The sequence below is a fragment of the Etheostoma cragini genome, chromosome 17, assembly GCF_013103735.1.
Source record: "Etheostoma cragini isolate CJK2018 chromosome 17, CSU_Ecrag_1.0, whole genome shotgun sequence".
In the NCBI taxonomy this organism is placed as follows: Eukaryota; Metazoa; Chordata; class Actinopteri; order Perciformes; family Percidae; genus Etheostoma; species Etheostoma cragini.
In genome coordinates this window covers 5,985,099-6,012,245 of record NC_048423.1, presented here as the reverse complement: position 1 = coordinate 6,012,245, position 27,147 = coordinate 5,985,099, and the positions used below count along the sequence as shown (strand labels likewise).

The 27,147-nt window shown below is 40.3% G+C and overlaps 1 protein-coding gene and 1 long non-coding RNA gene across 2 annotated transcripts in view; one reads left to right on the top strand and one right to left on the bottom strand.

Moving 5' to 3' along the window:
- camkmt (calmodulin-lysine N-methyltransferase) overlaps positions 1–27,147 on the top strand; it is a 102,855-nt gene that overhangs the window by 53,654 nt on the left and 22,054 nt on the right. The window contains exons 4-6 of the mRNA XM_034899004.1: positions 16,209–16,269; positions 17,463–17,514; positions 24,937–25,000. Coding sequence (XP_034754895.1) covers positions 16,209–16,269; positions 17,463–17,514; positions 24,937–25,000 — 177 coding nt within the window. The remainder of the gene's footprint in view (positions 1–16,208; positions 16,270–17,462; positions 17,515–24,936; positions 25,001–27,147) is intronic.
- The window catches only part of LOC117960811, a 68,936-nt gene continuing 59,782 nt past the window's right edge, over positions 17,994–27,147 (bottom strand). The window contains exon 4 of the long non-coding RNA XR_004660232.1: positions 17,994–18,287. This is a non-coding gene — a long non-coding RNA (uncharacterized LOC117960811). The remainder of the gene's footprint in view (positions 18,288–27,147) is intronic.

The following is a 27,147-nucleotide window of genomic DNA, read 5'->3' as shown; positions in this document are numbered from 1 at the left end:
GTGTGTGTGTGTGTGTGTGTGTGTGTGTGTGTGTTTGCATGCTCTTCCTTTCCTATCACTAATCTTAAGGCTCTGACAGTTGGCTATTGTCTGTCTGCCTCTGTCACTGATGTCACTTATCATACATTACAAGTCAGTCCAACCCAACAACATCACCCAAAGGAAAGACATATTTCATCACTGTGTGTGTGTGTTTGTGTGTGTGTATGTGTGTGTGTGTGTGTGATCATTAGCACCAAAGTATCCTCTTAGTAGTCTCAAACATTCCCAGTGCACCTTACCCATATGTTGGTGCTTTGCCACATTTAACCACCCACTTTCAGATTTTGTTATTGAGCCAAATACCGTCATCAAACTCCTAAATGTCCTCTCAAATCCTTATTGATGTTTAAAAAGATAGTTTAGTTTTCTTGACATCAAACGTTTCAACGTTTCAAAACCTCCACAGCTGGGAGGAAAACTTTGAAACTGTGTTGCAGCTACTGGTGCTGCTACCAAATTAACTGTGTCTTTCTGTCATTTGAAATGTCATAATTTAATTTCTTTCCTTTTTTGCTGGGGTTGCAGTGCTGTTTGTGACATTTCAAGACTAGAGATCACCTGTCTTGGCTTTTTTTTTGTGATTGCACTTTTAAAAAGTAGTAATGTGGTAAGGTTCTGCACCCTTTTTCCAGATGGGTCAAGAATTACACAAATACACATGCACACACACTTCATGGGAGCCTTTTCAATAAGTTACAATCTCCAATATGAAATATTCATCACAACATTCTGTGCCCAGTTACAGTACCATACTCTCTGTTTGTTGCCTAGGTTTGGTGTCAGACTAGTGATACACACACAATCTCACTCACACTAGGTGTTAAAGTATTCTTTTCGTGTTGTCCCACCTCTTTTGCCCTTCTCCATTTCTCTATTTCACTCTCTGTTGCTCTGCCACTCTTAGACTGCCTTTCTTTCTGTTTTTCATGCCCTGTCTTGCCTCCTGCCTTTCTCTCTTCTCTGCCCTTTCCCCCGCTTTCACTTAAGCTCTTCGGCCTTCATGTTTCCTGCACCAGTAAACTAAACCGTTCACTGTTGTTTTCTTCAATTAATTTGTCACAAAAGTGGGTGTCCGTGTGGCATGCAAACAGACCTTCCTATTGTTTAGCATATGGGGGAAAGTAGTGTGTCTTCTGTAGAGTGTAGAATATATCACAAATTCAAATTAATTCCTCTATAGTCTGTAACTTGTCAAAGAGACCAAGGCAATTCTCTGATGTTCAAAGATGTGTACATGGCAATGTCATCAGGTGATCAGAAACATTACTCCAAAATAGCTTAGGAGTTATATATATATATATATATATGTATATATATATATATATATATATATATATATTGAGCATTAAATCATGAACTAACCAAATTGACAGAAAATTGTCCTCGAACTTAAAAGAGCAGAAAATCAAAACAGTCAAAGCATTCATTCATCAGTTTCTGATTTAATCATTTGTATCCAGATGCTGTTTTGTTAATTTCTGTCTGGCCATTTGTTTATGGACTGAAAAGTATTTCATATTCAGTGTATCATACTTTGTATTCCAAACTCCAAGAAGAAGGTAGTGTCTGTAAAGCAAAAACTGAATGATGGAAATGTTTTTTTCTCCTCTGACAGGCTACATGCACAGTGCAGGGATGAACAATTTCCTCCAAGTGAGCACTCATACTGTACACACACACACACACACACACACACACATACACACACACACTAACATACACACACACACAATCAGAAAGGAGGGAATCTAAAGTACAATAAGTAGTGAACCAAGGGGCCACATCCATTATGTTTCAGCATGGCTGTATGAGCGCTCCTTTGTCACCTCCACAATGGACACACTCTGAAGAGGACACAGGAAACTTTGTGGTGTGTGTGTGTGTTTTTTGTATTTCTATATCCAGTATCAAAATTGGATTTCAGTGGTTGTGCATATGTGTACCATTGTGTTTTTCCAGTTTGACTTCTCGCATGTGAAAACCTCCATCTTTAGTCACCATTGACCCAGTAAAGGCTCTCCCTATCTGGACATTTGAAAAGAGACATGGGGGAAACGAGGAAATGACCCATGCTTAGCCACACAACATGCTAGCTGTGCTCACACAATCAGCATAGCATTAGCAGGACAGTTGAATAGAGCCAGCATGGCTGCCTAGCCCTAGGGAGCCGGTGATCTGCCTATGGGCTTTATGGAAAGTGGAGGTCCTGCAGAGCCGCTGAGGGCCAGAATAGAGGCCAGTGTGAGGAGCAAGTATCTTTGTGTTATAATACTGTGAAAAAAACAAACTTCTATAAATAATAAACTGTCAATCTCGACCATATTAAACTGGAATGAACAAAAACTTGGAAAACCAAATGGCGTACAAATGTTGCCAATTACTGGAGTTTACTGCTCTGCAATACCTTGCTTACAAGCTGGTACTAATTTAACTGTAACCTGACATGTATTGTGTATATTTGTAACATATTTAGTTTTTCCCTCACTTTCTTCCATTTCTCAGTTTCTTTCTGTCCTTCCTCTCTCAGGTGTTTTGGAAGGTATTATTTTGAAGAGACCTGCCTCTTTACAAGGAGAGAAAGAGAGAGAAGCAGATAGAAAGAGGTAGAGAGGGAGTCAGGGCTAAGTGGCCTTTCGTTGCCCCTCCGTGGGTGCTCTTTGTCCAGAGCTTTCACTGTGATTAGAGCATTGGAGTTGACAATTCACTTAAGACCCCCTTTCTTTGTCTCTCTCTCTCTCTACTTGTCCCTCCACCCTCTATCCCCTTCCTTTGTGTCACACATACACACGCACACACACACACACACACACACACACACACACACACACACACACACTCATACACACGCACATACGTAAACTCTCAGGGTGTATTACCTGTTCTTGTAATGCAGTTAAGCTCAGCTAGAAGCATTTCTTCGTAATACCACTTAATTCACCAAGTGGAAGCTAGGGTAACTGCAGTGAGAGAAACATAAGGTGTGGGGTGGGTAGAGAACAAGGAGAGAGGGGTGGGGAAAGGTGCCATCTATGTTGCCGCTGCTTGGCGGGGCCTAGCCATCGCCCCAGTGTGATAATGGCCCTGATTGCAGAAAACCAGCATGCCTCTTCCTGAGAGTGTCGTGCAAAATATGGGACTTTTCGTAAAGGCAATAAACACGTGGGGCTTTGAGAAGAGCTTTGTGAATTGGTGGGTGAGGGAGGTTCCAATTGGATTAGTCGTCCTGTACTGTAATGCAGCATTCCTGACAACTAGGGAAAGTCTGAATGTCCAGCCTCCTACTGGGAAAATGCAATGGAACGCCATTTAATGTCAGTGTTTCTGGTGAGCAGATTCAGGTGGGGTTTCAGAAACCTACCTGACTTCACTGACAGGCAGTCAAGTGACTTCATCTAAGTTAGAGGTAAACACATGACAAGGTTTAATGTGACTACATTTAAATGCATCTATCAGTCTTCAGATGTTACTTTTAGCATCTTTAGCAAGAAAATGTGTTTAATGCCTTTTAAAGTGCCCAGTTTTTTCTCCTTTTGCTTATAATGTGCGTTCACGTGATAAATGCAGGGTTTCCCAGAGCACATTATAATTGAGGCATGCTGCCTTGCTGGAAAAAACGCTCCAACTAAGAAGAAATCGTAAGCTATTATTTAAATCACTTATTAAATAAATCATTAACCTTTATGACACAGGCGCTTCAGTACATCAGAATGCAAAGGCCCAATATTTAATGAGTGGGGAACTGTACAGCAACATTAAATGACCGAATTGAGATGCATCAGGATCTGTCTGATTCAGCTCACTTCAGTGTAATCAATCAAAGTCACATCTTGTCTATTTCCATATAACCAAAAATTGTGTGGAGCTGAAACGATTGGACGATTAATCAATTATTTGATTGACTGAAAATGTATCTGCAACCAGTGTGTCGGACTGGGGGTGGAAAGGGGACAGAGTACCCAGGGCCCTCATGTGTAGAATAAACTAAATATCTCTGGTTTTGGACTATGGCCAACTTTGGTTTCGAGAAATTGTGATTGTTTTTAATATTCTTTGGCACTCTATAGACCAAATGATTATTCAGTTGCCCAATCTGCACATTATTTGATGTTGAAAATAGTTCCTAAAACACATACATTGTAATAAACAGCTATTTAAAAATTACTCTGTACACGGAAAAAGGCAGAATAATCTTCACAAAAAGATCAGGAAATATTTGAACTGATTTTGAACATTGTTTTCTCCTCTAATTTAGTAGCTATAGTCAGCCAGAGATGGACTGAGACAGGAGAGACGAGAGGAGGTGAAAAGAGAATAAGCAGCAGAAGAGAGGAGAAAATGACAGAGAAATAATGAAGGAAGGTTAGGAGAAGAAGGAGGGGGGTGACATTGCTCCTGGGTTAGTACTCCAAAACGGAGTGCTAAAATCCTTTCAGCTCAGATAAAGCTCTGGCCGCTGCCAGGCCACCCCAGGATATCTGCCCTGCTCATCTGCCTCACCAAAAAACCGCCTGCACACATAAATGTGAACACACCCGCACACATAAATGCAAATACACAGTCAGAAATACACATGGGCACTGCTGTATCACATGTGCACGCACTCGCTGGCCTCTCATGTCGACTTTGTCGCAGTGCAGTTTATTTCAGTTTAGAGAGAAGAGCGACAGAGAGCCCCAGGGGTCTCCTTCCTCTTCTGAACCTCCCAAATTAACACCCTGCCACCACCGTTTCTCCTCCCAGTCACCACTGCCCACACCCGTTTCAATCCTTTATACTTCAGCCCACAAACTCACCCCCTCCCACCCCATTAACCGCCTTCCTATCCTGCTCTGTCCGTCTCATAAACTGCTTCCACCCTGTCCTCAGCACCTGTTTTTGCTCAGAAGTCCAGCCTCATATTTTTGGAGTCTGAAAACATTTTAGTTTACTCACTACTTTGGTTTGTCATCCTTGCCAAATATTAGAAACAATGTTGCAATCTTCTTAAAGGGGTGGTTCAGAATTTTGGACATAAGACCTTATTTCCAAGTTAGCCAGTGTGTTTTTCATCAGTGGAGACAGTCCTCCCAGTTGTAGAGTTTTGGTTTTGCGTAGTCACCAGTATCTGCTAGCCTGCCATTAAAACCAGTCTTACTCACTCCACAGTACACCAAAGGCAAATAAATTATAACGCCAGACTATTGATGTAAATGTCTGTTGATAGAGTAATGTTTGAAATAAAACTACCCTTGCATCTCAAAGATTGCATTACATTTTGAGGGACTATTTTCTCAGCAGCGGAATTTTACTTTTCTCCTGTTAGTAGTACTGCGACAAAAAGTAAACAGAGAACCGCACTACAGTTGGGACACCTAGCTAGTTAGTAGTAGCCTTGTACATTGTTATTGAAACATTGGATTAGAAAAGAAGGACTAGGAAACATGGTGATTCAGTGTGCATTTAGAAATGCTAAAAGCAAACCGAAGAGATGGGCACCACACAGTTTCTAAAAATTTCCATTGCGAAATCCAGAAGTAACCGACTGTGTGACATTGAGACACAGGCGGAGACTATACTCAAGTTGCTTTAGCCACTGAAAAGAAATAAGTGGAGAAATCAGGCCACATACAAAAGCTGGTCAGCTCATTACTATTCAGGAGCTCGCCCAGTTGTTCTGGGTAAAGGATACTGATAGCTAGGCTCTCATTGGCTAGCTGTTGGCCAATCAGAGTCAAGCAGCTTGGCTCATTGAATAATAATAATAATATTAATGATTACGTAACAAAAATACGGCATAATAGTGAAACTAAGGGTCCAAACAAGCATGCTTACAAGCAATAAAGCAGCTGCTCAGCTGAACATGCAAGCCGCCAGATATGTCCTTTCACAATTTATTTTTATTATTATTTCTAATAATCTTTGCTAAATTATATTCACAGCAAACCATCTTCACCTTGTCCCACACAGCTGTTATTTAGCATTCTTCCTCCAGACATCATCAATCCATCATTAATACAATATCCAGATTGTATTGAAGGTTTTCTGATCAGAGTGATGGTGTATGGAAAGACTAGAGCTGAAACAATTATTTGATTATTAAATTAGTGATTAAATCAATCCAAAATGCCAAACATTCTTTATTTCTAGCTTCTCAGTTGTGTGGCCTTTTCTCGTCTTATGTCGTAGTGAACTGAATATCGTTGAGCTTTGGACTGCTGATCAGACACAACGAGCCATTTCAAGACGTCACCCTGGTCATGAATATTTTTCACACTTCTCTGACATTCTAAAGACCAAACGAGTAGTTGATTTATCAAAGAGAAAATTGCCAGATTAATTGATTGAACAGAAATAATCCTTAATTGCAGCCTTACAACTACCCTCCACTAAAAGTACTGTTTAAAGTGCACCTGAGCAAAACACATACCTTAGCAGCACGCATTGCTTTGCAGCCACTGGACAGCACAACAGTACTTGGTCGTGTGAGACCCCCTCTGATGTATTGCCAAAGGTTGGGACATTAACAGTCAATTTACACAGTTAATTTGACAGCCCCTTAGCAGCACTGTCTTTGTAACCAAAACAGATCTGCACCTTCTTTTTTACCTCCCACACTTCCGTTTGATCCTTATAACCTCCCCTCTGCATTATTACTTCCCTCATCTCCCTCTCCTTTCTTCTTCTCTCAGCACCTCTTCACAGAGATAGCAAATCTGGGTCTCATGTTTAAGGCATCAGTGTAGTTGTTGGGCCGACCCTTGGAGGATCTAGTAGTGGATGTGATTTCAGTCTCCCCCATCTTGTCACCAACTCCCGCTCTCTGTCATTCTTCCTGAATATATCCTTTTCTACCCCCTGTCAGTCACCTCCATGTTTGAATATGGACAACATTGTGGTACACAACTTGTAATTGTCTCCTGCTCACTACAGTGCTGAAGTGCCCACAGAAGCACAAACACACATAGGAGCAGACGTGTTTTTGCCCAAAACTATGCACTCTCGCATGTACTCATGCACACACCTCAGACTGAGTCATGGTAGAGTGGGTGTAGAACATTTTCTCTCAGTCATATCTAAGTATAACTTCATGTCAGCTCGAAACACCAAACTTTGTTTTTCAAAATGTGTAACTGTTGTGACTGTGATCTAAATAAAGTACAACTAACTAACTACACAAATAGAGTACTGACTATATTGAGTGCCACAAGTCAGATAGAGACGTGATGAGGTGGTTGTTTTAGAATAAAACCATCTCAACCTTAAAGTCAAAATTGTAGCTGTTGTGGAGCTTTCGATCTTCAGTAGCATATGGGGGCTTCCTAGTTGTCATGGAAATTGAAGATGTTAAACAATATTCTGAGCACTGTAAGGACTGCTTGTCCATGTTGGCTTCAGAGTGGTAATGATTAGTCAGTGAATCCATTAGTCAATCGACAAACAATCTTTTTCTTATTTTTTTATGCAACAATGTAATTTTTTGGGACCTTACATAATTATAAATTGAACTGAAGCTGAACTTTGGGTTTTGGACTGTTGGTCAGGGAATTATAACGGCATTTTCAATATTGTCTCATACTTTATTGATTCATTAATATAAGTTTGACTTTTAGGACTAAAGTGGAACTGTTTCACCGTAGACCACATCATTGTCCAAATACCATTCCCATTTATTCTAATCTGAGCATAACACAATCAAGTTTGTTATTGTATTATTTGCAGATGTGAATTAAATTCAATGTTATTGACATTTAAATGACATTTATGTAACAGGCTGCCAGAAAACTAAAAAAAAAAAGTGTGTGAGTGAGCAAACCAGAGATAAAGAAACTACAACTTAGCATTTTTTTGTACAAATAATTTTGTTGCATTGCTTATGTAGAATGTGTAAAAACAGAAGTGACAGGGGTTGCAGACAGATTACACCAGACCAACTAATACCACTTCAGTTATTGGCGTTCTTGCTTTCCACAATCCTATTTATTTGTAAATGGCGCTCATTTAAGCAACTAAGAAGAGTTTTTTTAAACAAAGCATACCCAGGCTACCATTTTTTGGTTTAACAACTGGTGTTTTGGATGGTAAAAAGGGTGAAACTTGTATAGAAAGTTAATTAACAATTCCATCCTTAGAATCATTAAACCACACAGTCACAGGATTTTGACAGCAAATAAAAACAGAACTTTTTTTACACCTACGTATGCAGTTTGTTGTGTTGCTTAAATTCAAATTGAAGGTAGCACAGCCGTGGATTGTAAAATGTATGTAAAATAAAGACAGTAAAATAACGAAATACATTGACATTAATCATCAGTTAATCAGTGGCGGCGGTCATTTTTTCTCAGATTTCTTTATTCTTTTTCCATGATCCAAGAAACAAGAACCTCTCCTCATTTTAATCTCAACTGTCCTATTCCTCTCCTCCCTACACCCTTTTCTCATTTTCTACCTTCCCCACTCCCTTTACTGACTCCCCTTTCCTGCCTCTTTCACCCTTCCTCATCTCTTTTCTCATTTTTCCTCACTCTAAACCTAGCTCTTTTCTCCCTTGCTTTATTTGTCTTATCCCCATATTTTGCTTCTTCAATCACACCCATTCACATCTCTTTCTCTTTCTCCTGCCCTAATTGTTTATATGCATTAACATTCAAGAATCTAAAGCTTGGTGCAGGTGACACCCTGTAATTTGACATCGTTGCCTTTCTCCAAGGTTGGAGAGAGATGCAATCTATGACAATCTGTGTGTATGTGTGTGTGTGTGTGTGTGTGTGTGTGTGTGTGTTTGTGTGTGTGTGTGCAGCGTAATCTGGGGTTGTCACACAGCCCCATGCCACTCTCTGTATGCTAATCAATGAATGAAGCTCTGCCAAATTCTTGTCTGCCAACTAAACCCCACACCTCACTGCTGATATGTCTATTAGCCACATGTCAAACTTCCTCTTTGTTTCTGCGTCCCCCTGTCTCTCCCTACATCTAATTCTCTCTCACTCCCACCTACTTCTTTCTCGTTACTTTATTTGACTCTCCTCCTGTAACCCTTGCATTCCCTCTGTTCCTTTGCTCCTGAACACTCACTCTGTACTGATAATGGTTAGCGCAACAGAAGTAATTTCATCAAAAGTACACTTTCTATTTCTATTTATTGTCAATGAGAAGTGTGGGGCATGATGGGATTGATGGTGGATGACGCTGGTACATGTAAAACATTGATATTATATAAAACAAGAATATCAGTTACAGCTAGAGGACCCATTTGTATTTCTTCGTTCTGTTTCATGTTTGAGTAAAAAAGTGGACGACAGAAATAAAAATAGAAAGCTGTCTATCACCATTTTTTGTGGTTTTAAGGTTTGGTAATAAACAAGACACTGTATGGAAGTGAGTTCTTGATCTAAATTATATGTGGTGTTATGTAAAATGGCCCGTAATATCAGGTTTGGTGCTTGCACACTCAATAGGTAATGCTACCTTGGTAGCTTTTCTATCCCTTCAAAGACCTGTATACATAGGATAGATGACTAAAAAGCGGGAAGCATGGCATGTTTTTTCACACAGACTCTCCATATGTGATTTTTATTTTTACATAATGAAATCAATAAAATGACAAAACACACCCTTTAAATAATTTAAGACACAACCACAAGCACAGAAAGGTGGTCCTGCTCACTCTACATGTACTGTAGCATTGCTCTGTTTTTATAATGGCACTCCTACTGCCAGATGAGATTCAGGAAAAGGAGTCTGTCATGAATACAGACAGGCTGACAGACAGGTAGAGGTGAGATAAAATGGGACATAGTCGTGCATTTGGCTTAATGCTTTTGCAAGCTTTGAGACAGGATGACAGAGAGACAGACAGAAGGGCGTGGAACCAGGCAGACGAGAAAGCAAGCAGACAGTTATAGGGGCAGTTAGACAGGCAGTCAGCCCTGGCATTTTGCAGCAGATAAGTAAGCTATCAGAGGAGGGGGATAAATAGCAGAGTAAAGATTGGTCCCGGCCCCCTCAGAGAGGAGCGGGGGGCCACATTGCAGGCGTGGTGGGCAGATAGCCCCCTGCTCTCATTATACTCTGCCTAATCCAAAACGATGTTTACTCAGAGAGAGAGAGAGAAGGGCCACGCTTATCGAAGCCCTGCACAGTTCTCCTAGCGTGTGTGTTTGTGTGTGTGTGTGTGTGAGAGAGAGAGAGAGAGAGAGAGAGAGAGAGAGAGAGAGAGAGAGAGAGAGAGAGAGAGAGAGAGAGTATGTGTTGAAATGAGCCTATTCCAATGGAAAAAGGGCTCAGGAGTGTCTTCAAGGCAGACTCTGTTGGCTAGAATGTCGATCCTAATCACACATTGCCTGGCTCTTCTGGTGAAAGGCGAATAGGCTATCTAAACCTGCCTATTCACAGCATGTGTGTTTACCATGCCAGCTAGGCAGGATGATCATTTCGTAATTCCTATTATTGTTAACACACTAACTTGACCTACCCTGATTTATCAGGGGATGGAGATCTTTAAAGACCACAAAGCATTTTGCTTTTAGGATTTTGAAATACTAGAAAAATAGATCAGTAATATTTGTCCTTTTTCCCTGTTGACTTTCCCTGATGCTTTTCTGACGGCAGTAATTACTCTGCTTTGGCTAAATACTGCAAAAAGGCCGTATTTCTATAATACTTCCTAATTTATTAATTTGTTTATTTGATATAACTCCTCAGTTAAGATGTAAAGATACTAATTTTAATTACAATGTATTTGGTTTACAACAAAAAACTACTTCACCTCTTATATGAGCTACTGTTCAAACAAACAATTTAGAGCACTACGGCAGTTGCTAGTCTTGGTGCGCCCATCCTTCACCCAAATACATTTTTTGTTGTAGATTGATGCTGATTTGTATAATAATGTATATCAAACTTTTTATCTTTAAAATGAAAACAGACCTTTGCTGCTGTTTTAAAATACAAAGTATAATCGGTATAAGCGTTACCCTTTACAAAACTACCATATTTTAGAAAGTATCATAGTGTTTTGTCACAGAGATCTCAGTGTTTATTGTCGGTCTGAAACCCCTCAACTTCTAGTGGTAACACAAACTAGGTGCAATAACCAGATCTGTCATACCTTACTGTGGGGCCATGTACACAAACACATGCACACACTTTTACCTCTGTACACAATCTTCTTAAATCTGTCTCTGTCTTCCTCACACAACACACACATGAGCTCCGTAGTCTTGTGAACTGTGTGTACCCTGTCTAGGCTGGCCGGGGTAATCCTGGCCTCCACTAAAGTAGCCGTGTGAGAGGACAGATTGTCAGTTGATCATGGCCAGCCGAGAGCCTTATCCCTTATTGGATCGGGATGGAGGAGGCTTAGGAATTATCTGAGGCCTCGCTTAATGTGGAGTCGGATCACCGCCAGAGAGCCACGGAGCCTGAAGACACGCTGGGCCGGAGGGGAGAGAAAAACACCGAGTGTGTGTGTGTGTGTGTGTGTGAGAGAAAGAAACCAACAGATAGGTGTGTTGGTGTGTATCACTATGTAATAGTGATAGAGTGCGTGCGCGTGCTCAAAGCAACATCATGGCCCACTTAACCCCATCTTGACACCTCTCTCTCTCTCTCCTTCCTTACTCTATTTTTTGCCTGTCCTCCTCACCTCCCTCCCTCCCATTCCTCCTTTCCTTCCCATTGCTCCTCTTCCTCCTGCTCACTATGCAAACCTCATTTTTGCTCATCTTCAGCTTCTTTATCTCTGCCCCCCCCTTTTCTTTCTCCTCTTTCTGTCATTCCTCAGCCCATCTTACGAGGCCCAGCTTTCATTTTGCTTTCACCTCCATCCTTCTTGACTTCCTCCCTCTAACCCCATCTCCCCTCCCTTTTCCTCTCTATCACGTTACTGCTTCTCTGCACTCAAATTGTTTCCCTTCTCCTCTTCCACACTGTTTGCGGTCCTCTCCACTCTTAACATCTCCCCCCTCCTTCTTGTCTTCCTAGCTCTCCTCTGTCTCTTCTTTTACTCATCCTACTCATCCTCACTCATCTTTTCTTTATCACTATACAGCAGCATACTGTCTTCGACATGAGACCTGCGTCTGAAAGAAATGCAAAACACAGATATTTTACTTTAAAAAGAAACAGAGTGAAATCTCTTGCTTTGTAACTGTTGTCCAACACCTCATATCTCAGAACCCTCCAGTGTCCCTGTAAATACAGCAGCTGACATCAGTAATGAATGTCATTACATTTTAAAGCAATCACAATGGCGATCTGTGGTCTTACATGTTAACTGACCTTTGGGATCGTTGTCAGAGACAATTTAGAATACGTCTGTCTTTCCGACCGCCTGTCTTTCAGCATGTGGACTATTTAACATTTGGACTAGTGCTTTAACTTTGTACACATTTAAACTGTCTAAAATACCGCAAATCAATATTGCTTTCAGCACAAGGTCATTCAAGCAGCTCCTTTGATCTTTAAATGAAAGTGTTCAGTCTGTGTGTAATTAATTATTGGTACTGAGTAACACATAGACATAGTAACAGCTTTATCCCAAGTACTGTTAGCTTAGCTTGGCTTAGCTGGTAAGTAATTTTAGCTTGTGTCCCCCTATTTAGTACCTGCATTCCCTTCAGATATTTGAAATAGGCCTTTAGCTAATTCACTCTCAGCTGTCTGATCCCAGGGCATTAAAGGGCCAGGGAGGATGTGGGTAGGGGGGAAGGTTACCCTGATGGCCAGGTTACATTTCTTAGCCTGTTGCCCCCATGGCCCAAACCTGGATAAGCAGCAGAAAACGGAGGGATGGATGGATAAATCCATCTCTGTGCATGGGCTTACTGACAGCTACTGAGGCCAGATTAGCTGTGCCATAAGTTGTTAAGAGTTCCCAGGGTCGTCACCAGGTCACTAAGAATGTGGAGGGTTTAGGACCATGACTTTACACCGTAAATTCAAGGGGTAGCTGCAACCCAGACATCTGATTGGTCCAGAAAACCTCCCACCTCCTTCTGTGCAGTTTACATTGTGTCTGAGTTTACAAATCACACCAGGAATGTAACACTGCAATAATCACGCCTTGTACAGTATTCAGCTGTTTTGCGTGTCTTCATCACATATTATTCCACACCATAAGTGAAAAGACTTTGCATATGGTTTTCTTGATAACACCAGTGACAAGGTTTAGTGCCATTAGATGATAAAGTATTGGGCTGATACACATATACACACAACCACACTGCTTCCTTTCCTCATCTAGTAATTGAAGGTGAGAAATAATTTCATTATCCTCAGGAAGAGTAATCTGCTCTCTACTCCTGATCTCTTCATTTCCTACAGTGCACTTTGGCCTCGGACACACACACACACACACACACACACACTAACACACAGAGTTCCTATCACCCTGGGCTATTAATGTTATTGGAGTTGGGGATTAATCATCAGATTCATATATGCTTTACAAAGCTTTATTACTTAGAGCTGTCTGTCTTGCTCTCTCTCACACACATGCACACACGCAGGCACATAACTTTGACTTAAAGAAAGTTAACCTGAGGGGTGTGCACACCAGTTAGTGGATGGGAACAGGCCCTCAGGAGAGGGAATGAAAACATGGTGATAAATATCAGATTTCTAACTTATTGCATTATTGGTCAGTTATTACTGTACTATATTATTGGTACTGTACCAAATTCTTAGCACAGTGTTATCTTGTGTTAGATTTCATGATTTCATAATCACACATGGCCTTGAGGCATCTTGCACTTACATATTTACAATCCCTTTAGGGATGTGTACGCACCTCAAAGGAAACTCTTTGTTTGAATTCTTCCCCTAACACCTTCATCTTCAGTGATGGATGGTGTTATACTAACTCCACTACCCAATTAGATGCCACTTATGACTTGTGCACATGACCAGAAGTCAACAGCAGAATGAAAACCAAATGAAACTGCAGATGAGGGTGTGGGGGCATTATTTTTCTTCTTCTGCTTGTGCTTTAGAGTGGCAGATAACACAGTTTAATGTTGCGTTACCACCCTCTACTGTTCATCTGCTCAAGATGTTCTGGGTGGCCCTCAATGTCAAGTGTCATGGTGACACACATCTGGGGAAACAGAGAAGAAGGGCTGAACTGTCATTACACAGGGTAGAGATTCAGATATAATTAATGTCAAGGGAGGGGTCAAAGTGGAAAGGGGAGAATTAGGATGCAGTTGAAGACACACAATACCCCCAAACATAGACCTGCTCCAGTTGATCCAGGGTCTATGCTCAGTCCTGCATCAGAACAGGGCTTATAATCAGTTGTTCCTGCCTGGCTGGTAAATACTGGAATTGAATGTAATTACTGCCTTTCATTCACGGAGGTGACAAACGTTGCACATCAGGCTTTATTCTCTACCTGCAGTGACCCCAGTCAAGGCCAAATCCCACTTGGATTTGACAAGAGTATCTAAAATCTATATCACTAGAAATTGTCTTAATTAATGCAACAATAAGTTTTCATTAAATTCATCAGTACATGACATTTCCTTTATTGTGCTGGTTTATTTTGTATCTGTATCTAGATCAGTTACAAGTATTCTTATCACCACCAAATCACTTGCAAAGTCCAACATTGGGCCACACTGTTCTGCTGCAATTCATACTCATATTGCACCAAATGTTTATTAATTCACAGCTGAAAATAGTCCCAGTCGAGAAAAGGTTGAGAAAGTCTTAATAGATAGACTAATGCATTGTTGTCTCGGACTTTCAATTCAAATTGTTTCCAATTAAAATTAAATAGAATAACACTTGCCTTATCCTTTAAACATGTACTCATTGAGAATGAAATATATATTTATAAAGAATACAAATCCTGAAATATCAGATATTAAAATAGTATCCAGCATTGCACTACATACACTAAACCGTTGTACTGACTGATGTGCCATTTGACAGTATAAAGTTTCCCATACTGGGCTGTGTGACAAGTGCCTGGCTGAAGGGGAATAACAGATTAAATTTAGAATGTCACCTTTTTTAAGTCTTGCATGCCTTGAACCTCTGTAGACACACAGTATAGCTACTCTGGCATTGTATTTGTGTGTGTGTGTGTGTGTGTGCTGTCAGGCCAAGTCTTAGAATGCGTGTTTTTTTTTTCTAATGGGGAAAAGGAATATTTGGACATTTTATCAATAGGCAGTATTAAATCCTGCTTGCTTGAGCTAATCTTGGCGGACCGGAGGAAGGGGAAAGAGAGAAAGAGAGAGAGCGAGAGCAATAGACCCAGAGAGGGAGAGAGCAGTGATGTCTGCCCCATGAGATGAAGAGAGACCGCCTGTAAGCTGCTTATTATATCGACTACCACCTTTTCTCTCTCCTCCTCTTACCCTACCACCCTCCCCATTTTTTTCTCGTTACCTCACTCATTTTCCATCTCTGTCTCCCTCCCTCGCTTTTTTTTCTTCAACTCATTCTATATCCCCTCATTCTCGTTTCTCAACAACTCCTTCACATAAACACACGCAGACACACGGATGCACACAAACACACATACACGGCACCAAGCCGAACCTTCTTGTTCAAAGCCAGAAGCGAAAAAGCTGAAGTTTTATTCAAATGAATGTTTACTTCTTTTACTGCCAATGTGTGTGTTTGTCTGTGTGTGTGTGTGTGTGTGTGTGTATGTGTTGAGAGAGAGGGAGAATAGCACAAAGTGTGCAAGTGTGTGTGAGTTAGTTTGTGTTACATGCACGGCAGAAGGAGAAGGGCTGTCAGTAGGTGATAAGCCAGACAGGCCTGCACACTGTGATTATCACCCACCGGACCCTGTTTCTCACACACACACACACACACACACACAGACACACACACACACACACACACTTGCATACACAGTGTGTTGCAGGGATTTAGGATAGACAGACGGACAAACAGAGACAGAGAAGCCTTGGATCAGAGGCAAGGTGGAAACCACAAGAGAAGCAAATGAACACAGACTGGAAAATACAATGCATCCAATTATGTTCCACTGCAGTCTCATTGTTTCTGTATCAATATTAAGGTATTTTGATGTTGAGGAACTGGAATCAAAGCACTTTGTCACATTAGTGATGCTATAAATGCCTGCAAATAGAGATCTGTCGCTGAAATGGATAATCATCAGTTAATCACTGAGTCTCTGACACTCTCTTGGTCTCTCTCTGATTTAGGTGTGTGGCCGTCTGAAGAGGTGATGGCTCATTACTGTCTGCAGAAACGGCACATGTTCATGTGAGTTTTCCCACTCTTTAAATCTGCTCACTCCATCGTCAAAAGACTCAACAGTTTTACCAAGAAAACAAGGACAAGATCAGCTGTTATTGTAATTATTTTTTAGTTTTTATTTGAGGAAACTACAGTTAGAAGGTCACACACAGCTCGCGCAGCAGTTATTAGGTCTAGGTTAGCTATACATGACACATTGTGTCATTGAGATTGTTCCAAAACCTTGTATTGTGACAAAACCTTTCACAGTGCTCTTTTTTTCATTTTGTGACTTTCAATTGAATAAAAGACTATTTTTACAGTCAGATTTTTTCATTGAAGTTTTCTTTAAAATAGTGTTGATATTGAGACTCATTAGGCAGCATTTCATGACCCTCTTTTTACCATGTTTGATTTGATTGACACAAAAGCATGAAAGGAAATCATTTTATAACACAAATAAGTATTGTATTCTTCTTGCACAAACATATTGAAAATATTGCATTTGTTGTAATAACAGATTGTGGAACAGTAGAAAAGGCTGTTGAATCCCTCTAATTGAAATCTGACCGGGACCTGCAGTAAACGCCTGAAACTTGGTGTCATTCTGTACCTTTCCATGCCATGCTGTGTTGCTCTTTCCCCTGCTCTCATCTGCTGAGCACTGGCCTGCCCTGCGGCACAGGGCTGAAAAGCACCCAGGCACCTTTGATTTCCACTCAAGGTGGAACGTCACCCTTTGATTTCCTGTTTTAACATTCAAGAGGCGGGGGGCAAGGAAACAGAGGGGTATTGATCAGAGCAGCGTACTGAAGGTCAGCAGGAGAGGGAGGGACGCAGGGAGAGATGAAAGAGGACAGGGTAAGAGATGGAGGGGAAGGGGAGATGAAAGGAGGAAAAGGATGGAGAGAGGGGTTGAATGAGCATGCAAGTGACAGGACTGTGTGTGTGTGTGTGTGTGTGTGTGTTTCAGATTCCCGCTGATTGAACTTGTGCTTCTCAATGTTCAGTATTCAGCTTTCAGGTTGATGGTTCAATTGATATTTCTTTCCCTGCTGTGTTTATGTGTGTGTATGTGTTTGTATGATGTGCATCTACTGTACTTTACTGTGTGTGTGTGTGTGTGTGTGTGTGTGTGTGTTAGTGCTAAACTGCTAGGTTTTGGCTCAGCAATGTGAATCTCACTCCCTGTATTCACTCTCACTCTTTCTGTTTCCCAGGGGTGCAGTGTGTGAGTTAGGAGGAGGTATGACTTGTCTTGCTGGGCTCATGGTAAGTGACACACACACACGCACACACACGCACACTGTTACAAAGATATCTGTGGGAGTATTGGCTTTGCTTCCCTAATGAAATTGACCCTTTCCAATCAATAAACAAACAGCATGGGCACACAGTATCCATACCTATTAATATACATATCATTCACTTGTGTGCCTATGTGTGTTTTTGGATTGTAAAATCCTTGGTGTACACATCCTAAGTCTCCCAGGTCTGTGGTGAAAGTATCATTAACAATGTGTATTACTGCTCAAAACAACTTCTACATTTCTGAACAATTAGTGGGTATCCAGAAGACTCCTAAACGAGTACAACCTAATCACAGTCGCTTCAAGTACCTACTTCTGGCAATCAGTGTCTTTAAAAGATTCCAACAACCCTGACCTTTAAAAAAAATTGTTTACAGTTGTTTTGGATTGTTAAGTGGGCACAACTGGACTAACATGTGCAAAACTATAACTACAGTCTGCACAGCAGCAATTCATGCTCGTTTGTTTTTTATTTCTTGAACACAGTTTTCAAGACTCTACACACCTATCCCATGACTTAACCCCAACCTGCACAACACTGGATTTACAGCACTTTGTTCAGATGCTAACACACTGCTGTCTCAGCTGTTAACCACACGTTCAAAACAGAATAGATTTTAGTCTGGTGCCTATCAAACATTGCTGATTGTAATTTAAGCTCAAAGCCTAAGCAGGTGTCCTATTTTAGACTAGTTAGTGAACATATGGTATTTATATAGAAAAAGCTCAGAAAGCCTTTTTTGGGGAATAACACCAAATAAGAATTAAACAATATTGCACTCTACCGTTTGAGAGAAACAGGTAAAAGAGCAATGATACCAATATGTCCTGGTAAGATGTCTGAGGTTACATACACAGCTATTAAAAATGTGAAAAACCCTATATCTTTACTTTAGTAAAACGGCTTTCTTATTGTTTCTCAGAAAGTAAAGGATTAGTATTTAGAGATGATGCAGACATCCAATAAGATGAAGAAAACTTGCTGCATGATGCTGGCAAGAGGCAGGATTAGTCACTTTATTCTTTGTTACTGTTATGCACTTTTAGTTTTTTTCCAGTAATTCCATAAATTACTAGAGACAAAATACTATATCGAAGCAAACTGATTTTCATTCCCTCCTGTTTACCCGCGTGAAAATTGGTATATTATAAAATCTATATTGTATAGTGTGATATGTTCAAACACCTCCCGTGACAGAAACTTCTCTTCCTCTTAAATTAGATGTAAACCAGCTGCAAGCTTCTTGCATTTGTCTCCTGGTGAAGTGGCAGCAGTAATCGAGCAAGACGAAGACAGGCCAAGGAGCCAAGCTGAAAAGATTTTTGCCACAATATCACACTTTTTCAGTTCAATCTCCGACTCTTCTTTCACATTCCTTTCCAGCAGTTGTTTAAGTCCTTACTACGTTACATAATAACATACAATATTGGCATCAGGATTATTTCAGTCTAAGCATCAGCAGTGGGAATATCATAGTCTGCACTCATTGTCCAAATACTTTTTTTAAAAGATTATTTTATTGGGCCTTTATTATAGTGGATAGAAATGAAAGGGGGAGAGAGATGGGGGCTGACACGCAGCAAAGGGCCACAGGAAGCTGGACGCTGCAGGACTCAGCCAACCTGGGGCCAACGCTCATACTGGGTGAGCTAGAGGCCGCCCCAATAGCACAAGTATTTAACGTTTTGCCACGGCGCATGTACATTTCCCCATCACTACTGCTGAAATAACTTGAATCAAGCAGGATTTTTGCCATTTTGACATCTTTGACATTGCCCATTCGATTGCGCTTTTAAATGTGCAAAATTTTTGGTATTATGGGCAGAGAAAGACGCTGATTGTCCGATTAACTGGAGGTTTGGTAAATACGACGTAGGTGGTCGTACATTCATAAATGCAGCGGCTGGAAATGATCATAATTTAAATATCATGCCCCCAAATATTCTCGGTATTGAGGCCTCGCCCCTACAATTTACAACAAGGCCGGACGTAATCCGGCTAAGAAGCTAAACTTTTAACCTGAACGCTGGTATTGAAGGCTGTAGAAAGAATGCAGAATGGGAAGAGATCACTGATGCGGTCAACAGTTTTGAAAACCCGAAAAATAAATAAAAATTTTGTCCATTGTCATATTTCCTGTATTGAATATGATTCATAATCACTCTATCACTACATTCATGACACCCTGTTTTCCTGTGCGATGTTGTGCAGGAATCAGCGTACGCCTGTCCTACACCTGTTTTATGTTGTACGCACGTTTCGTAAATGAGGGCCACTGTGTGTAATCTAGATGACGATTGTTCATAGTGTTTGGCTGCGCTGAGCCTGTTGTGAGACCTGTGTTAAGAGTTGTGTTGATTGGAATGAGTTTTTCAGGAGATGTGGATTGTTTAGCTCAGGTGACTGTTGGTATTGCAAACTGTAGTTTGAGTTTTGCACATGTAGCTCCAGTTGTGTTGTTTAGTAATCCAAAAAAGTAGACGTTAAGTACATTGTTTCACATGCAAGGTTACAATCCAATTAAATTTCAATTCAGTTTTAATTTATAGTATCAAATCATAACAAGAGTTATCTAGAGACACTTTACAGATTGAGTAAGTGAAGATCACACTCTATAATTTACAAAGACCAAACAATTCCAGCAATTCCCCCAAGAGCAAGCATTTAGTACGACAGTGGTGAGGGGGTGTAATGGCATTAACAGTCACATTAAAAGACAATGGAACACTGACTAGAAATAACAGTTGTAGTAGTTCATGGCATAGCCGGGCACTGCAGGGCGTTACAGGGCTCAGCAGAGCACAGCAGGACTTTGCAGGATTTAGCAGGGCACCGCAGAGCGCAGCAGGATGTAAAATGGCCTCACAGGACATGTAGCAGGACCACGGCCACAGCTGCAACCATGATTTTGGTGCCTCCCTATTCCAAAGAAACAAGAAATAAAAAGATTTACATTTTAAATCAAAAAGCAAGCATCCTGTCCTTTGTTAGATTAATCTGGAGTTGTAATTTCAGATAATAATTGATAATTTATAATTGAACCATTGAAAGATGATGATCTGTTTATTAACTGTAATAATTAGCTACACAAAGCTAAGTTTCCTGGTTGGACAACGCTTGCTATATAGATAGTTTTGTTTGTTTCATCAATTAGCTTTAATTTCTTTGGCATTTTAAATTGGTCAATCACATTCCTTAACTCTTAATATGTATAACATAGAAATTGAAATTAACGCACAATAAATACTGTCAAAACACAATCTGAATATTGCAGGTTTGGTATGGATGTGCTATGGCAGCTTTTATTTCCCCAAACAATTTTATATTTCTTAGAATTTGAAAAAAAGACTATATTGTATGTAAAACCATTCTTTAAGATTAACAGGATTACCTTTGTATCCAATATAATGATTATAATATGGTCTTTTATTATGTTTATCAGCACACTCACACAATCGTCAGACCACCTGAGTTGTAACTCCTAGCTATGTGAACTACCTTGGGTCTTAAATGCTTTCATGTATTGACACAGCACACACACACATACACACTGCGACACTCAGATATATCGCAGTCTGTCAGCCAAAGGGTTTTTTAGCAAGTGTCTAAAGGGCCCCTCTACATAGCAGGCGTCAGTGTCCCATTGATCTGCTAGATGCCATTCTGTGTTGTGTTCTGTGACTTCTAGGTGTAAGTTTGTATGCATGCGTGTGCGTGTGCTTGTGCATGTGCGTGTGTGTGTCTGTGTGTGTGCTTGCATTCCCTATGGCCGGAGCGTCTGTGAGAAAGCTTGGTTTTATCTCTTGGCAGTCTATACACCATGGTTTAACATTGGTAGATTGAGATGGAATTCTTCCTTCACACCTCTCTTTCTCCTCATCCCTTAGTTATCCTTCACTGACACACCCCTTCCTTTATTCTTTATTTCATGTTCTATAACATTTTCAGGCCCTGATTTCAATCCCCCATTACTTACCTACACATCGTCCAACAGTGTCCTGTTAAACTGCACTCTAGATATCAGGACATTATATGTAATTCCCCATTTTCATGCTGATTTTAGACCAACCCATCACAGGAAGCATTCATCTACATTACCTTGCCACATGCAATCAAATCAAGATACTGTATGTCAACATTTGTAGCCTTAACTTAACCCCAAACTAGATTAGATTAAGCTTCTCTTGGCAGAATTGAAGCTCATGCCCTGACCATTTCTGAGGCATGGTTAACCCCCTCTGTCCCTGGCTGTCTTTTCAGCCTTAAAGCTATGATCTTCTTTTACATGGACTGCACTGACAAGCCTGGTGAAGTTTTTTAGTCACTCTAGACTCGTGGCTCTAGTGATGGCAATGTTGGTCCGTGTTCTGTCGGGCCATCGCTTGGGTTCAGACTGAAGAAGCTCAACAACTATTACTAGTAAATAATTTTGGGTAGTCATTTATGGTCCTCAAGAATCCTAATATCTTTGTTAATTTTCCAGAATATCCCCAAACGTTTCATCTAGTATTAACACCAGGCTGACAATTCTGGTTTAGTGTTAAATATCCTTACAACATTTAAATGCCTGGCCTTGACATATGGTACCGACATTGATGTCATAAACATTCAGTTTCAACCAGAGGCAATTTCTCTAAGACTGCAAGGAAAACTCAGCTTCACCTAAAATTTCATAAAAATTAATGTTCAAATATGTACTATTGTGTTAACATATTTATTATTACCTTTATTGACGAAAAATGCATTAGGATAAGTTCATCTCGAAAACGAGTTTGTTCGAAATCAGCTTACTCAATTTCCTTCTCATACTGTACACTCCTGTAGCATCACAGTGCATTTCCCTTAGCATCCATGGTCTTCAATGGAGCTGCTTTGAACAGTTTAAGTCATTGGATAAATGCTGAGATTATGTCCCGTCAACGGTTGCTCAGCGTCTCTGGGGGTCAATGGAAAAGTGGGCTGGACTGGACTCCATGCTTCTGCGTGATGATTGGAGGGTCTGTCAAAAGGCTGCCTCTCCTTTTGATTGACAGTGTTTTTGAAATACAAATAGTTGCCAAAGCTATACCAGCTCAGTTCCATGGCAGATTTTTCAAGTGTTGTTGAAAGACAAACTGCTGTAACCTATTTTTTAGTATTTGGCGAAATTGCTAGCCAATTTTCATCATACTTTTCCTACAATTATACACCACACTCCTTGTTTTAGGTTAACCTAATTCACACATGTCCTCTTTCAAGTTTAATTCATTTTTGTTAGATCATTTGTTCATTCATTCATTCATTCATTCATACAGTAGGCTAGGCTAGTGTTGTAGGGGTAAACTAGCCAGCTAGCAAACTGCGCACAATGGGAGACAATGCCAATATCGTCGACCTGAATTTGGGGAAGCCATTTGAAAGTCTTCTTTAGGAAGAGAAACTAGCAGTGCAGATCAACACCTAAGCTTGATTTATTAAAACCTAAGATTGATTTAGTGCAAAAGATAGGTCAAAGTAACTGGTATTTTCAGCTCTCCTGGTATATATACAGTATACATATATATACATACATAGTTGTAAATCATTACTCAAGTGCAAACACTATGATCCAGAAATGAAGCACTAAGAAATAACTTCCAAAATAATTCCCTTGTAAATTACTTGACAAAACACTTAATAATCAGTAACAAAACACCTCCAAAATAACTGTAAATAATGTTTTCTGTAAAAATGGTGTTTGTTCTAACCAATCAGCTATCGGGGTGCCTCAGGGAAGAATACGTGGTCCCCTACTCTTCCAAGGAGAATGTATTAAACACTGTAGAAGTGCAGACTTTTGTGTTGCGTGATGCTTCATTGGACAGACATACATTTTAACAAATAACACATATTAGCAAATGTATAAAAAAAAACGTTTATAAAATTAAACGACAAAATACATGGTTGGTCCATGCCCTTTAGAACAACACGTTTTGTGTTACGATGCCACTATCAGCTATATAAAATAATTTGTCAGTGGCTTCAAAAACTGTTACAAAAATAAGTCAGTTTTATGATGTGACAATGCTGTGGTTAAGGTTTCATTGGGTTTTGGGAACCATCATGGTTTGATTTTAAATTATTTCATTGTCATTGTTAAAGTAATATACTTGGTTAAGGTTAGGGAACAATCCTGCTTTTTTCATGCCTGGAAAAAAAAGCATTGAATCAAAAGCTATGGTTTTTGATTTGATATTGGATTACATACTGCACAGTGGCGTACAAAGTTAGACATTTTGAAAACCTTTGTTTAGATTACAATGTTTGTGAATATTTTATAGAGCCTGACTGACTATACATGTGTGTATAGTGGTGTTGGAGGGTTTGTTGCAGCGTTAGGCGCCTGCTGTTTCAGCTGGATGCTCTGGTTCAGCCTGGAGGTCCCTTCCTCTACTTGAGCAGATGGTGGGACGCACAGCACTCAGTGACCCTCTCATACACCCTGCAGGGCCTTAATATGTGTGTGCGTCTGTGTGTCAAAGCAAGTGTGTGTCTTCTGTTTGTTACAGAAATTTTCATACACTTGAAATGCTATAAGCCATAGGACTCAAGATTGCAGTGAATCAGCCATATAGGATTGTGTGCATACCAACACAATAACTACAGTAAAACACCCACACACACACAAACATACACACACACACACACACTCCTTAACAGATATTGACAGCCTGACACACACTTTATATAAAAAGGCATCTGCAAAGAAAAGAGAATGTGAAATGATGAGATTATAGCAAAGCACACACCTCTATATCTATATCGCACGCACACAGAGAGACACAGCATAGCACAAAGCTTTCTATCCATTCTCCCGTCTTGCTCCCTCCTTTTCTCTTCGTCTCTCACAGTCTGCACCGCAAAGTTATATGAAGGGCATCAGGCAGGCCCGGCGAGCCGAGTGCAGAGTGACAGCGGCGAACGGAGTGATGGCTTGGCCCGATAAACACCCAGCGTCAAATGAAAAGGCTCTGCGCTTGCCATCATCCCTGTCACAATGCAATTACTGAACAGAGTGATAGCAAGATAGCAGCCCCCACTGCTTGCCACAATGATAAAAGTATTGACTGATTTGATTGAATGATTAGAATAATGCAGACATAAAAATGGGGTGAAGATAGAGAGGGAAATGGCATGGAGGAGAGGGAGCAATAGAAAGAGAGGGTGGGGCGTTCTGGGCTGCCAAGAGTGAATCTTTGTAGATACGGTTATGTCATTATTTTGTGTGTGTGTGTGTGTGTGTGTGTGTGTGTGTGTGTGTGAGAGAGAGAGTGTGTGTGTTCAGATGTTTGCTTCATATAAGGGTGATTTTGGTTTTGTTCTTTTGTTTAATTTTTCTGTTTCTTTCCTGTGTCTCTCTCTCAGGTTGCCATTTGTGCTGACGTGAAGGAAGTTCTGCTATCAGATGGGAACGAGAAGTCTATTCAGAGTATCCTTTCATCATCCTCTCTCCTTCTCTTTTTGTCTAACTCTCTATCTATGCCTGATTCCTCAAGCTCACATGTATTTATCCATTTGTGTGGATTAATTCATGTGAAAAGTTTAGTCTTTTTGATTATTCAATTCAAATAAAAATGTGTTTGTTTGTGCACTCCTACACAAAACAATCACAGATTCAGGCAGCGTGTGGTTTTTGGACACATCCCCTTAAATATAAAATATAAGATTTCACATGTGAAAACATGAATTTCACATGTGCTTTTTGAGTCTTTGAAATACACTCACAAACATCCTCCAAAGATATTCTTAAAGATGAATCGTTCTGAAACAGTTTCAGCGAAAACTAAATACTAAATCCTAGTTTTAGCTAGATGTACCTAATAAACCGGCAATCAATCTTGCTAATCAATCCTGCTAGTATTTTAATCTCTTTCACGCTATGTGATCAAGATTCATAACTAATGTGATCTATTTTTCCAGCTCTTCTGTAGCTGTAGTGTTACTTTTAGGCATAGGCAAAAAGTAGACTGTATGCTGTAACCTTGGTGTTTCAACCCTGAAATCAGAGATTGGGTTAGAGTGAAGGAAGATTAGCGATCCACCTCTTTTATATTCAGGAATAAGCAGCAGATGGGGCACTTACAGTGACAAATACCCAGCACTGGCACTCAACATGGCATCTACCAATCCTAGCTGCCCACAATGCCATGTTAAGAGCATAGTAATTGCCATCCTGTCAGATTTAGTTTAAGACTTCATCTAATGCTAAGGCTAGGGTTAGGGCGTGATGAGTGTTTTAGAAACAGGAACAATCAAGGTTTGTTTAAAATGTTTTTGTGTGTGGTTACGGTTTAGGCCTATAATTACGATTTTAGGACAAATCTCTAGGTGAGATTGTTTTTGCCAACATTTGTTCTTTGAGTGGGATATTGATCAACTCTGTCAGCTTGCAAACCATATTGCTATTCTTTACTACCCATTTTACTCTTTTCTCTGTCTGATGTCCTTTGTAGGTTTTTGCTTTCCCACTCTTTTCTTCCCATCTTCTTTTATCATCCTGTCCTTTTTCCTCATTTCTATCAGATCTTGCTTTATTCACTGAACAACTGAACAGACAAGAAAAAAAAAAACTCTGACTGGTTCATAGAAGCAAGAAATATGAGTACACATTTCTTCCTCATTGACCAACATGGCTATTCCATATTTAGCTGTGTTTACAGTATCTCAGTCTACAATGCTCCTTTACTGATCACAATAAGACCAAACAATAACATTACGGAGCCTGTTAAACACACAAACACACGCACACACTCACACATACACACACACCCACACACACACACACACACACACACACACACACACAGGCACACACACGGGCACACAAACAATACACCATTGACCGACTGCTTTGTTTCACAGAACAAACACACAGAATTGTAAGTGAAATCATAGCAAGAAGGGATTGAACACACACAGAAAGAGAGCGGAGGTTTAAGAAAGACAACAATAATTTGCTCTGGGCTCAGCCAAATTGTCCCATTCACATACTGTAGGCACTGTGTGGCATTTCCTCCCTCTAAAGAAGCTGTTGGTCTTAGCCTTGTACTACTGGTTACTGTTTGTCTCACATGCCCTTATTGTGTGGCCTCTGTTACAATAGAAAAAGATAGTGGGTTGTGATATGGCTCAGTTTTATACAGTGAAATGGATGAGGAGATAAGCAGAAAAAAAGTTATGAATGAACGACATGTAGTTATAAATAGGGAATAGATTTTCCCCTTTCCTTAGAAATTGTTCACCTCATTTATACTACAGAAACCCACACAGACACCATGGAGAGGAGAGACTGTTGCTGTGACCTTGAATACTCATGTTGAAAATCAATTGAAATGTTCCATTAAGAATGATTGATGCATGCCATTGGCTGCTACTTGTCTACTTCAAGTGACGGGAGCAAATATTCCTCCACTTTAATGTTCAATATTACTCAAATCTGTCTCTCTCTTTCAATATTTTTCCTCTTTATTTCATTTATGTGTGTGTGTGTGAGAGTGTGTGTGTGTGGGGGGGGTTGGGTGCGTGTGCTGACCTCTCCCCCAGTGGTGTGCTGTTGATGAGATTACAGTAAGCTGC